At 38.2% G+C, this 15,077-nt stretch overlaps 1 protein-coding gene across 1 annotated transcript in view; it reads right to left on the minus strand.

Annotated features, from left to right (window-relative positions):
* Positions 1 to 15,077, minus strand: part of LOC126191144 (Down syndrome cell adhesion molecule-like protein Dscam2) — a 395,591-nt gene that overhangs the window by 12,403 nt on the left and 368,111 nt on the right. Inside the window, exon 33 of the mRNA XM_049931899.1 lies at positions 7,359 to 7,526. Within this exon, the coding sequence (XP_049787856.1) occupies positions 7,359 to 7,526 (168 nt within the window). The remainder of the gene's footprint in view (positions 1 to 7,358; positions 7,527 to 15,077) is intronic.

The raw sequence follows: 15,077 nt of genomic DNA on the forward strand, positions 1-15,077 counted from the left end.
GCGCCTACAATGCACAAGAACAATTACTCTGAACATAGACGCAATTGTAAAGAGCAAAAAGTACAAGATAACCGAGAATCCCACACTTCAGTGACACCTTTCATTGTGTAACAGTACACAAATTAATACGAATGTAGAGGCATACAGTAAGCTAATAAAATTTTGTGGCACGTGTACATTCTCCTTTATTTGTTTCATTTGTCGCAGTAATAATTCGTGAGTGATATCCCTGCAGGTGGCCGCGGATTTACATTGACTGGCGGCAGCTGTTGTGTTCCCCAAGTGACTCTCCCCACTCTCCGCTCTGGTCCGGTAGTGGGGGTAGCGTGCTCCTGCTGCTCTGTGCTCGCGCCTTGCTCCTCACAGCTTGCTCCGCGAGCACGTATGTTATGAAGCCCTGACTTAAGGTGAAAACTGGGATATGTTTGAGTAGATGACAATTTCTTTCTTGATGCTCATTTTTGTTCAATCTGAATTTGTTCAATTTATAATGATATCTTCAGTTATATGATGTTAACCAATCATCTTCCTTCCTAATTTGCTCTAATGACCCTACAATTGATGAGAAATTAATTTTTCAGCTTCCATTTTTTACAACTTACTGCTTGTCGATGTATTTCTGTGGCTATATGGGAGATGTGTTACAGATCAGCTACCATAAGAGTTTAACTCACTATAAAAATATTTGCTTTTGCCACATAAATCCCATCCAAACATCAGTTCTCTGTGAAAATATGACATTTTAAAAGTGAACACATAATTCATATTGTTTCACAATGTCGTCTGAAACCTTCCATCTATTCTGTGCTTCATGGCTTATTGAATGTGTTAGTGAACAAACACAACCTTTACTTTTGTTTTGATAAAAGAAAACTCATCAAGACCACAGTAGAGATTTTTATTTACATTACTCTTCCTCATTTATCACTCTCTCTCTCTCTCTCTCTCTCTCCCCCTCCCCCCCCCCCTCTCTCTCTCTCTCTGTCTCTTTCTCTCTCTCCCCCCTCTCTTATTCCTTCCCTCCCTCCAATCCCCCTCTCCTCCTCCTCTTGTCTGCACACTGTCAAACATTCTTTCATACATGCACTACCTTCCTCCCATACATTTCTCCTACAGTCTTCTTACATTTTGTTCCTCCATTTTGTGTTCTTTGTCTTCCTTGTTCCCCCCCCCCCCCCTCCCCCCAAACTAAATGAAGGAGGGGCAAGACAAACTACTCGTTACAACATGGTATAAGTTGCTCCATGGTGTCATATAAGGATTTGTGCTTATTTAATGTTTCCAGTGTCTCAAATAAGAACCCACTACCATGAGATGGTAAGGCAACTGCAAATGTATTTATAATGTACAGGATGATTTGTTAATAAGATATAAGAAAGAAAAAGTTTCTACTTACCTGATGATACCAGACAAAGGTACTGAAAAATCACATAGATTCAACCAGACAAAGAGAAGAATGTGTTAGGAGGAACAAGAATCATCAAGAATTTTGTAGGAAAGTCACTCACAACCTCATTCCAAGGAAGAAACAACAGACCAGGGTGAAAGAAAAGTCTTCTCAAGTTTCAATACACTGGCAGTTGCTAGCAGCTGACTACTAACATCCCTTTTGTCTCATGTAGTTTTTTCCTTCCTTGGCCGGAGATACATGGCATTTCTAATAAATTCATCAATAGGCTCATTTCACCAATCTTTCACTCTCTTTAGTCATGATCAAGCAGTCTCTTTTTTGTATATGTTTGTATCTGTTGCTTTTATGTAATTGTGTTTAATTGTAGCTTTATTTTCAAGATCCTTATTCTTATAGATGTTGTTTGGTTTGGTTTAAAATGGTGTTCAAGTTTTACAGTTAAAATGTCTTTACACAACCAAGACGCAAACAGTTACCTAACTTTTTATAAATGGCGATGACATACTTTAATCTTATGTGTATTAGTTGATAACGTAGTGAACCAGATCATTACTTTAGCTGACAACATCAAACATGACCTAAATAAGCTCCAGGCAATTATAAAAGTCTACAATGATAAAGAAATATGAAAACAATTTCCAGTTGCTCACTTATCATAAAACAAAGATTCCAGCAAGGTAAGGTGCTTTGTTACTGACATCAATCTGATACCATATAGTGGATGTAAGATATAAATCATCTCCTGTCATGTAGGATTCTGCCAATGCTCTCTGCACTACTAGCATAAACTATGTTTGGTGTGAGTTCAGCAATGTATATTTTGGTACATTGGAAGACTGATAAGCAAATATGTATCAGAGCACAAGCACTACTTGTGAGTGTGGCAAAACTGCAAAATGGCAATAATGTACCATCATTTGGACTATAGTTGGTCAACCAGTTACCAAGAAATTTGTATGCTTCCCAGGCAGGCATGAATGAAGCAACAAGAAATAAGAAACACTATCAAGATAGTCATAGATGTCTGACCAACATGATCAGGGTGGACAGCTGCAAGTTGTTTATGTCCTGCATGCCAACAGACACAGTCCAATGGGCTGCATGTGTTTGTTCAGCAGCAGCTCCACGTGACCTTGTGTGCAATGGAAGAGACAAGCAGCCACAAAAGGAATGCTGCATTGCATTGATGCCTTCTGCAGGAAAATATTTTTGCTGGGTGCAAAATGCTGATTGACTATTGCCTTCCAGTCGTCTGCTGGAGTAGCACAAGCAATTGCTTCTGATATGATCACTCGTCAACAGGTTTCTTGACTTCGAACAAACCAGTTATATCCGTATCAGTGATGCTCTTTATCACATGAAAGTCAATACAGAACACAGTGTAAAGAGTAGGCCACCTCCAGAACCCAATTGTTTTGTCACTCACGGTTTTAAGAATAATGCAGCCAAAAGCCCCAATGGACATCATTCAAAATTGGCATTGGCTGTGGAAACCTACACACTTCATTATGTTTCAGTTGTTACAATGAAGAGCTTCATGTTTTTATGGGTGACTGTATCTGTATCTTACACTTGATCATTTATGCACATGGTCATTCTCCAACATTTTGCATGGAATATGCTGTGAGAATAATGACTATCAATGTGACAGCTGTGGGTTTCAGGCATTCTGGTTCCATGTGACAAACAATATCAAAATAATGGAAGGAATTTATTATAATACAGAAGAGTAGTATCCAGGGGATTTCTGGTTTCTGTTTCATCCAAAGTAAATTAATAAAAAAATTAATATTTTTATTGTTGTATAGTTCACAGTTTAGATTAGCCTACTATTCATCTTTTCCCCCCATGCCACTGCTGTACACCAGGTATGTTTGCTGTAGTGGTGACTATGGAGTGATTTTTGTAGGGGTGTAGGATTCCCACCATTTCAGTCAGAGTCTTGAGATCTCTAATTTCCCTTAGTGACTATTTGTCTATGGCTTCATAAAGTAGTGAACAGCACATTATTGTAACCTTATTAACCACCAAGTTACAGGTATCATTCATTTCTTTTAATTAAACTTAGTTCTTGAAAAAAGTTACTAATTAATAACATTACAAAGTTAAATATTCTACAAATGACACAAATTAAATGAATTTCATATGTCCCAATACCCCAAAAAACACAGAATCTGATTCACTCTATTAAAATTTTCAGAAGGTAATACAGGATCAATCAAGTATCTCCTATCTTGGCAGAGAAACAAAATTCCAATCAGAACTAAACAATGGTAAGAACATCAGAAAAATTCAGTTGTAAATAGATTTTTATTACTTAATTTATTTCCAGATGAAACGTTTATATTGATGAATTATATACTCCCACATGTACACTGCCCCCCATCCATCATCCCACCCGACGTTCTCTGTTCCTGATTTGTCTGCATACGCCGGCCGGAGTGGCCGAGCGGTTAAAGGCGCTACAGTCTGGAACCGCACGACCGCTACGGTCGCAGGTTAGAATCCCGCCTCGGGCATGGATGTGTGTGATGTCCTTCGGTTAGTTAGGTTTAAGTAGTTCTAAGTTCTAGGGGACTTATGACCACAACAGTTGAGTCCCATAGTGCTCAGAGCCATTTTTTTGTCTGCATACAATTATCTTCAGATATTTTCAAGTACATGTTTTCCTTTTCTTACTTCTAGATTCACTTATATTTTGGCTGCTCATCATTATAATAATATCTGTACCTTTGTTTTAAATGATAGTGGAGCTTAGACATTCCTCCACTTGTGTCACAGGACAAGCAACATATACCTGATTTTTCATCCTTTGCTCTTTTAGAAAACTGCCACACATCCAATTTCCATTTTGACATATCTAAAAAATATTTACTACAGATGTAATAATATTCTCAGATAAAGCAATCATGTGAGAATCTAGATAAACTTCAATTTATCTACTGTTGTGTACGATATATAAAGTATATTAGAATACACCATGTGAATATCTGTCTTCTATCTTTTGTCAAATAACCACCTCATCTGTTTCATCATTGCCTCCTAAGAGAGCACGGTATATAAATGGAGCGAGCACACAAGCTGGAGTCACCAATTTACTCGTCTCTTAACTGGATGTGCTCACTAAAGTCCCATCAAAGGAATACCTTCTGTGTGTGCTCTGGCCTCTGCTCATCAGCTCCTGTCTGAGTATGGGGGATAACCAGAGGGAGTGTACTACTAGGCACTCCTGAAATGATCCACGGACAAGATGAAGCTGCCTATTACTCATGAGAGGTGCACGTTGACACTTTGCGGTGAAACAGCAACACCACAGCATACAGACAAACAGTAGATGACATTCTCTCAAAATTAAGTAGATGACATTCTCTCAAAACTATTAAGATACTTTGGAGAACCAACCACAAAAAAACTGTTCCATCTGCTATGCGAGATGTACGAGACACATGAAACACCCTCAGATGTCTAGAAAGAACATAATACTCCCAGTTCCAAAGAAGGCGGGATCTGGCAAGTGTAAATGTTGTTTCGTAATACTGATACAAATTATTTACAGAGGCATGGAAAGATTGGTAGAAACCAACTTTGGGCAAGATCAGTTTGGATTCTGGGGACATATAGGAACATGGGTGGCAATACTAACACTATTTATCTTAGAAGATAGTTTAGAAAAAGGCAAACCTAAATGTATAGCATTTATAGATTTATAGTAAGCTTTTGGCAATTTTAACTGAAATTTGCAGCCATGTTTAAGATTAACTGGAATATACTGTTTACGATCCTGACGATAGCGTGGATAAAACACAGGAAGCAAAGGATGGCCCACAACTTGTACAGAAACCAGACTGAAATGGAGGCAGTAGTTGAAAAGAGAATGAGGCAGGGCTGTAGCCTACCCTGCACAGAAACCTGCCTTAGAACAGGGCATAAACATATAACCAAATGGGAATACCAAGCTTTGAATGCCTGCACTGTATGATCCAAAGCTATAAGGTTTGAAAAAACACGGTAATTCTTTCAAATGTAGCAAAGACTTATAAGAGCAGCTGGAGAGAATGGATAATATCTTGAAACGAGGTTGTAAGATGAACTTGGATAAAATTCAACAACAAGGGTAATGAAACATAGTTGAATTATATTGAGTAATGCTGAATGTATTTGATACAAAATGAGACACTAAGCGTAATAATTGCTATTTGGGGGACAAAAGAACTGACCATGGCTGAAATAGAGAGATTATGAAATGCTAACTGGCAACAGCAAGAAATGCATTCATGGGAGGGTGCATGCGATGGTGTGTGTGTGCATTTGTCAGGGGCAGGGAATCAGCTAATACTGAGTATAAATGTATTTGCAGGTCTTTTCTTAAGATATTTGTGTGGAGTGTAGCCTTGTACAGAAATGAAACATGATGATAAGCTGTTCACACAAGAAGAGAATAGAAGCTTAGGGTGTTAAATGTTAAGGATTTTTTTAGTAAAATCTTTAAATAGCCAGATTCCAACATTTTCCAATCATTGATTACCAACGTCTGCTGGGCTGTTAACAAAATGAATGCAGTGTCTAATCATAAGACTGGGCAAAGACACAATGCCATCAATATGACACACGCTTGTGCATGGAAGAGACGACAGGAAAAGTTTTGCACATTACAAATCGATGAATAATCATGTAAGCAATATCTTTCTTATTCAAACATGTAAGAACGTCATGCATACTGAACAGTAATGTTGTAGCACTTAATATTGTGTGTTATGTGCCCAACACTGAGCAGTGAACTTACTTGCAGACATAACATAGTATCAGTCAACAACAGTAATGTGTGCCCAATTCAGAGCAACGAGCAGACTGACCTGCTCAGTGGTCTGATCTGGCACTCATGACTGTTGTTGATTGACACTACACTATAATTGCAACTCCATTCACTGCTCTGTATTGGGCACTTTACACTGTTATTAAGTGGTACAATGTTGCTACACTATGTGTGTGATTTGCATAAATGTTTGAATATGAAAGATACCATTTACATAATTTTTCGTCAATTTATAACATGTAAAACTTTATCTGTGGTCACTTTCATGCACAAGCATGTGTTGTATTGATGACATTGTGTCCTCACCCAGTGTTATGATTGAGACACTGCACTCATTTCATTAACTGACCTGAAGATGGCTTATTGCTCAGCCAGAATTAGTAATCAATGATTGTTAAAATATTCCGGTCTGGACTATTAAAGGATTTTATATAAAAAATTCTTTAAGGAAAATAACAGAAGCTGTTGAAATGTGGTGTTACAAAAGACTGCTTAAGATAAAATGGGTAGATTGAGAAACTAATGAAGAGATACAGTATCATACTGTGGAGAAAAGGCCTTTATGGAACAACCTGACCAAAGGAAGGATAGATTAATATGACACATCCTGAGGCATCAATGAAGTGGATTGCACAGGGTTGACCTAGTGTGGAGAGCTGCACCAAACCACTCTGCAGATTAAAGACCACAATACAGTAACATAGCACACAGAGGGCATTACGATGCAATAAACCACAGTCCTGCAAGAAATCAGAAATTCTGATATCTTAGTGCATAAGTAATTTACTATTTATATTTTGAACTATGATGGAGCAATTAGACTGAGCTTTGCAGTTTTTCAAATGTTGTAACAAAACACTTTAACAGCACAGTAAACAACAAAAGAAATTCAGGGACTCCATTACTGGTAATCAAAGGTGATGTAAAGAAATCTTGTAGATGCTGTCTACAGTTTCCATGCACAATTATAAAATGATAATACTGAAACCTCTACTGTGCAAACAAACCTTGTTTTATTTTTCTGTACTCCTTAACCTTTGTACACTTAGCTCTAGCTATAGTACTCTATTAATAATGTTTAAAGAATTATAACTGTAGTGAAAAATGGAGTGTTTTGCGTACCGTGGATCTCACCTCTTGCCATTCTATGTCTGAAAGAAACAAGCTCCTGACTGGCTGCCACTTGGCCCCCAGGAAGTTCTCCTTCTGAGTCACTGCCCAATGTATCGTACTCTGAAATAGGCAGGTGCAGTGTTAAAATCTTCTTAACCTCCGAATCAGTGCTTCCAAGGTTGTCTGATTCTGAAACAATGTTGGTCTGGTATCAGAAATAATACTAGTATCCTAAACTTGGGAACAGGTAATTTCCCAAATGCCTGTAACATTCTTTTGTTTGAGACTCTTTCTTCTGCTCATACGTACAGCATAATATTTATTTGTAAATATGAGTCATGGTGTACTCAAGGTGACATTCCGTTCTACCAATGGAAACTCCAGGTAGGAATATCAACAATGGAGGAAAAGACAGATTGCTACTTACTGTAAAGAAGATGCATTAAAAGCTGCAGACGGCACAATTAAAAGACACTTACATAAAGCTTTCAGCCACAACCTTCATCAGCAAAAGAGGAACAAACACCATTCATACATACAAGCAAGCACACCTTATGCCCGAGATGGTGGTCATTTGTGCATGACGTGTGCTTGCTTGTGTGTACGTATGGGGTGTGTTTCTTTTTTGCTGATGTAGGCTGTGGCTGAAAGCTTTATGTAAGTGTCTTTTAATTGTGCCTGTCTGCAACTTATTGTATCTTCTTTATGATAAGTAGCAATCTATCTTTTCCTATACAGTTGGCATCCTGTTCTCTCCAGCTGTCACTTACAATGAGGTAGTAACTTATCCAACTTATAGAAAAACAAGCAGGTGGGAATTATCTAGAATAAGTTACACATCATTGAGGATTGAGCTTGTATGGCACATTATTAATTTTGATTTTCGATAGTCCAATAGCGGTTTTTAGTACCTAAAAGAAGCACCATTTCTTTGAGCTATGGTATTTGCCACGTTACCTTATTTGCTTCATAGCTGTTATTATAGGCTTTCTATTAGTCCAAATTAAAAGTACAGTTTTCTAGAAACTGGAGATTCGTTTCACCTTATGTACAGAGCTTTTACATTTGTTTGGTTTCTTTATGTTCCATGAGCAGTAAAAAGTTTTCAACACTGTTTTGTGAGAAATAGACTCTGATTCCAGAGTTGAATAAAACTACACAATTTTAATGTCCCATAAAATATGATATTTTGGCTACACAAAATATCCCAGACATTTAAGAGACGTAATACAGAGAGACTCAGATGAATTGTTGCAACATGGAAATTTGAAAATAGTTTATGAGTAGTTAATTTTCAAGTTATTGAAGAATAAAGGTACTATCTGTAAGAGCTGTTATATAAATAACTTACGGAATAAAGTTATTATGAGAATTAGTTATTTGTTTCATAAATCAGTTTCACAATATTATAATGATGTGGAATAGGTCACTCTCCTTAAAGAAAGTCATTTTTATATGTGAGTGGATGGTGTTCATACGTAGATGAGTGCATACAATGTATATGAATCTGTACAATAGCATGGAATATTTTAACTGACTATAAGTGTGTTATTCTTTTACACTGTCTACACTTATTAAGTTTCCTATAAAATTTTATTTTTGAAAAAGAAGTTTCTTGTCAAGAAAAACCAACCTCAATTCACTTTTAAAATAAACTTTTACATACTTGAGGCATTTTACATCACTACAAAAGTGGTACATAATTACCATCACAGTGTAATTCATCAGTTTTTGTACCAAGGGCAATTATAAAGAGTATGCCTTATTTTTCTGTCCATAAATGTAAATGTGGAAATTTAATTCAGTGGTTAAGATACTAGACTCATATTAAAAAGGAGAGACATTCAAATCACAAACCACATTTGGGTTTTCTATAGGCTTTCTTAAAATCAATTCAGGTGAATACTAGGATGTTTCTTTGAAAAGGCTGCAGCCAATTCCCAACCCCATCCTTCCCAATCTACTCTTATGCTTCATATCTAATGACCTTTTCACTGACACAGCATGAAATCATTATCTTCCTCCTTAAACCCTAATCTGTGAGGCTGAAATTAAATACAATTTTGTTAAAAGACTTGTCTGCAAGGTAAGCATGCCTGAACATAATTTATTATTATTAGTGTGTAGTTTTGAGCAATTAGAACTCACTTTCTATTACTTGAGTTGCCCAATGATATTATTCAATAAGAGATTAAAAAATAAATTCAGAAAATATGCTTAAGTTGCTATTATTGTCTCGAATACTTGCAATGACACAAAATGCAAAAGTTGCTGAACTTAATTATTTACAGCAGCTATGGTCTCACAATACTAGTCTCAGTTTCACAGTTTAAACAAATGAATCATGTACTAAGCCAGAGCTCTAACTCCCTTGCCTCACTCACAGTTCCTATTTGCCTCTCATCATTTTTGCTCTCACTCCCTCTTGTTTCCATCTAAAATAAAGTAACTTACCATTTTGAAAAAACAACTACCATACATTATGCTGCAGTCTGACTGTTAAAAGTGAGTATAATGCCCAGATGATACTGGAAACTCCTGTGTGGAATACACAAACCAGATGGCAGTTATAAGAGTCGAGGGACATGAAAGGGATGCAGTGGTTGGGAAGGGAGTTAGACAGGGTTATAGCCTCTCCCTGATGTTATTCAATCTGTACATTGAGCAAGCAGTAAAGGAAACAAAAGAGAAATTCGGAGTAGGTATTAAAATCCATGGAGAAGAAATAAAAACTTTGAGGTTCGCCGATGACATTGTAATTCTGTCAGAGACAGCAAAGGACTTGGAAGAGCAGCTGAAAGGAATGGACAGTGTCTTGAAAGGAGGGTATAAGATGAACATAAACAAAAGCAAAACGAGGATAATGGAATGTAGTCGAATTAGGTCGGGTGATGCTGAGGAAATTCGATTAGGAAATGAGAAACTGAAAGTAGTAAAGGAGTTTTGCTATTTGGGGAGCAAAATAGCTGATGATGGTCAAAGTAGAGAGGATATAAAATGTAGACTGGCAATGGCAAGGAAAGCGTTTCTGAAGAAGAGAAATTTGTTAACATTGAGTATAGATTTAAGTGTCAGGAAGTCATTTCTGAAAGTATTTGTGTGGAGTGTAGCCATGTATGGAAGTGAAACATGGACGATAAATGAGTTTGGACAAGAAGAGAATAGAAGCTTTCGAAATGTGGTGCTACAGAAGAATGCTGAAGATTAGTTGGGTAGATCACATAACTAATGAGGAATTATTGAATAGTATTGGGGAGAAGAGAAGTTTGTGGCACAACTTGACCAGAAGAAGGGATCGGTTGGTAGGACATGTTCTGAGGGATCAAGGGATCACCAGTTTAGTATTGGAGGGCAGTGTGGAGGGTAAAAATCCTAGAGGGAGACCAAGAGATGAATACACTAAGCAGATTCAGAAGGATGTAGGTTGCAGTAGGTACTGGGAGATGAAGAAGCTTGGACAGGATAGAGTAGCATGGAGAGCTGCATCAAACCAGTCTCAGGACTGAAGACCAAAACAACAATAGACTCCCCTATGGAGGGCACAGTAATAAGTATCCCTTTTATAGAGAAGTTGGAGGGTAAAAGAATTGACCACAAAATTACAGACCAATATCTTTAACATCAGTTTGCAGCAGAAATCTTGCACATGTTCTAAGTTCGAATATACAAGACATGTTCAGAAAGTTAGTGTACTAGGTTTTCTAAAAGGCATGTTCAGAAAGTTAGTGCATTAGATTTTTATATTTTTTTACGAAAAGTGTATGTGAAAAAAATACAGGATATTGTTGACACACTTGCTGACTATTTTTCCACGTAATCACCATCCTGATCAATGCATGTGATGAGCCATTGCACAAACTTCCTTATGCCCTTCTTGAAGAACTCTTCTGCCAGCTTCTTACCCCACTTCAGAACCTCTTTCTCTACCTGCTTGTCAGCTGAATATTTAATTCCACTTATGCATGCTTTCCGGGAGGTGAAAATGTGATAACCCGATAACCTAAACGTGCAAGGTCAGGGGAACAATGGCAGACAAGGGGAGGGGGAATGTTTGAAATATCCCAACCAAATGACTCCAAAAGCACCCCAATGGCTAGGGCCATGTGAGGACAAGCATTACTGTGCAATAAACACACTCCTCTTGTCAGAATCTACCACCCCTTCCCTGGTTTGAATGCTCCTTTTGAGATTTTTTAGTGTATCACAATATTTGAGCAAAATGGTGCCACTTCGGTCCCTAAACACTGAAGTCGTGATCTTTTGGCTTAAAATGATAGTTTTGAATCTCTGGCAGATGGGGAATTGGTGTGACGCCACTGTGATGACTGTCTTTTTGTCCCATGTGTGAGCGACCCATGTTTTGTCTCCAGTCACAAAAGAGCTCAGACATCCTCACCATCCAATCAAGTCACTCAGGAAACTTGGGGGTGCTCCTTACCCGATTTTTCTTGTGCTGTTATGTCAGCTGTTTTGGGACCCATCTTGCACATGGTTTCTAGTATACCAGCATTTCTGTTAGTGTCTCATATAGGAAAGTTCTGGAGAGCTGTGGAAACAACACAGAAATTTCATCCACTGTCAACAGGCGTTCTTCACAAACAGTTTCCTCAAGTTTTTACACCAACCTATCAGTCAAAATGGAAGGTCTTCCACTCCTCTGTTCATCATGAACATTTGTTCCAGCTCCACTAAACTTGCTGCACCACTTAAACATACTTGTTCTGTTGTGACACCTTCACCGTAAACCGTTTTGATATGCAAGTAGGAAGCAGATTGCAGCACATGGCTCACACTTGGCAGGCTTTGTTAGCGACATCTTTCATGCAACTGGACATTACAACATGAGTTTATGTCTAGTCAGGGGATCCCCCTCTACCATGGAGTGTTGCTAACCCCGTAATAAATTTCCTTGAGATGAAAAGCAACTGTCCACAAATCAGCATGGATTTTCCTGTAATATTCTAATATATTGTTAGTGGATAACTCCTTGAAACAGTAATGTTCATTAAATATCCACACATAACTCTGCATAATGATGCGAACTGCAATGAGCATGTAAGGGCATTAGAAGGAAAGGAGAATGGTCGACTTTGGTTTATTGGGAGAATTCTGGGAAAGTGTATATAGAACACACTTGAGTGATTCATTCTTGAGTACTACTTGCTTGTTTGGGATGCCCACCAGATCGGATTAAAGAAAGACATCAACGAAATTCAGGGATGTGCTGCTAGATTTGTTTGTTACCAGTAGGTTTGATCAACATATCAGTATTATGGGTGTGCTTCATGAATTCAAATGGGAATCCCTGGAAGGAACACAATGTTTGGAGCTCTACTGCAGAATGATTATAAGGTTGCAAACATACTTTTAACGTAAGTACCACAAAGACAAAATGAGACAAATTAGGGCTCATAGAGAGGCGTATAAACAGTCTTTTTTTCCCTCGCTCCATTTGCGACATCAGAGACCTTAAATCATACCTGATGGCTCCCCACTCCATGATGCCAGGAGTAACAATGCTGTACATCCCCAAAGCACTGGAAAAATGGGATATCTCCCCAGGTCACCAACATACTTGCCAACAATGCTCATCTAGGGTACTGCAGAGCCATGATTTACCGCAGAACAGAATGTAATGCCTTTCATCAGCAGTCTATGCTTTTTAGTCACTGCAGGGTTCCAAACAACCACTTGTGTTGTGATGTTAAAAGCAGCCTATGCATGGGAAGGTAATTTCCTAGTATGGCTGCTGTTGGTTTCCTATAAATGGTGTGAGATGACACAATGTAGCAGGTACTCCACTATTTAGTCTCAAATGGCAGACGTAGATGTGAAGTGGTCACACTGCACTTGGTGCACATGGCAGTCCTCCCTTGTGATGGTCAGATGTGGTCAACTGGAACCTAGATGACAAATGTGCCTGCTCTCATGTTCCCATGCAGTCAAACATCAAACCACTGTTTCGTACAAATGCCCCAAAAATCTGGATAGTGCATAATTCAACCAGTTTGCCAAATGGAGAGCCACAATGAGACCTCTTTATAATTCTGTCAGGTGCTGATAACTCTGTCTTAGATGAGTATGTGGCATATCCCTGTCCTCCACAGCTATCGCTCATCACCTGACCCCTTATTTACTCTACTGGCCTGGAAACAACACTAAACCCAAACAACACTAAGGCACTCTGGTGGCCTTTCTAACTGTAACAGAGAATACAATTCTAATCATTTACATACCTTCTGATGGTGTGAATGTGTACAAAGCTACATTGGCATCTGACAATGTTGTCTGAGAGCTTCACATTTTTTGTCAGGTGCTGTATATTCAGTTTGTGGTGCAAGACATAGCTCCATTAAGAACAGTAGACAATAAGCGAAGGCATCAAGTAAAACAAAATATTAAAAATGTCTTGCCTTGCTGTCAAGAATAAGGTTCAGTAGACAGCCTGTGAATGTACCAACAACTTCTGGCTTAATTTATGCAAAAGCATGCACAATGCTGCAGACCCTGGGTCCACACGAAGAATTTAGGAGGAGATCGAGAAGGCTCTTTCAACCTGCAACACTGCTCCTTGTCATTCAAGGCAGGTGAGGTAATCTCAGTCAACCAGGGAGCAGAGAGTCATGTTAGCAGACAGAAAGTTAGCAAATGGAACCATGATGCCTTCTCCCTAATGTCAGTTATTGAGTAGAGGTAGACCATTATCCTGTACTGAACTCAACAAAGTCATAGACTTCCTAGCAAGATTTGGGCTTTAGTTGAAGATGGCATCTGTACTGAAATTGTAAAAAGTGGAAAATCTACATTATTTCAACATCTGCATGTACTCATTGGCCTCTTGGGAAGACAGTTATAGTCCACAGAATTCTGACTTTAACTTACAGCAGGAAAATCAAAGCAATTGGAAAATATACTGAAAAACGTTTCTCCTAAGTATTTAGAATGATCATTGCATGGGTCATTCTGATGCACTTGCCTCCTGAATTTATCTACAAACACAATGTGATTTTGCAGCAGTTGATCAGCTGTAGATATGGAATATTGGAAACCACCGTGTTAATCAGTCTTCTACAAGCTTATGGTTTCCTCTCACTCCTAAATTACACTTTCCACTTAGAGTCCCATCATTATCACTTCATTCTGTAATAACATGCAGCTATCATAATTTTCAAAAGCTAATTGTCACATGTCTTCCTCATGTCAAACAAGGCTATGTACTGGCTACTACACTTTTTGTGTTTATGCCACCTTACTCATGAAGGGTGTATTTGGAGACTGCAATGAGTGTGTGTAATTGTTCAAAAGGTTTGATGGGAAAACTCTCAATGTTGCTCGCCTTGAAGAAAAAAATCAGGTGGACTGCACATATATGAGGTTCTGTTTGGCAATGCTGATGATTTGGCAGTCTTTTCTAAATTACAACTCTTAGTATATCATCAGCCAGCTATTAGATGGCAGCAGAAAATTTGGTCTTACAATTAGTTCACAGAAAATCAGCATTATGGTGTAAAGAACATACACTTTTCTAACTACTATTGTGAGTAGCTTCAAATACTTAGGTGGACAATCCCAGGAAAAATGTTTGGGAGAAGTGCTAGTAGAAAAATCAAGCTTTGATTATGGTGCACCAGTGTAATCTATGAACTTTGATATTGAAGTAAAACTTGGACAATGCTCACAAGGCAATTGCGTAGGCTATGTAGCTTTGATGTTCACTGTTTCAGCAGGATTTTCAATATC

Source organism: Schistocerca cancellata, chromosome 6 (assembly GCF_023864275.1).
Source record: "Schistocerca cancellata isolate TAMUIC-IGC-003103 chromosome 6, iqSchCanc2.1, whole genome shotgun sequence".
Taxonomy (NCBI): Eukaryota; Metazoa; Arthropoda; class Insecta; order Orthoptera; family Acrididae; genus Schistocerca; species Schistocerca cancellata.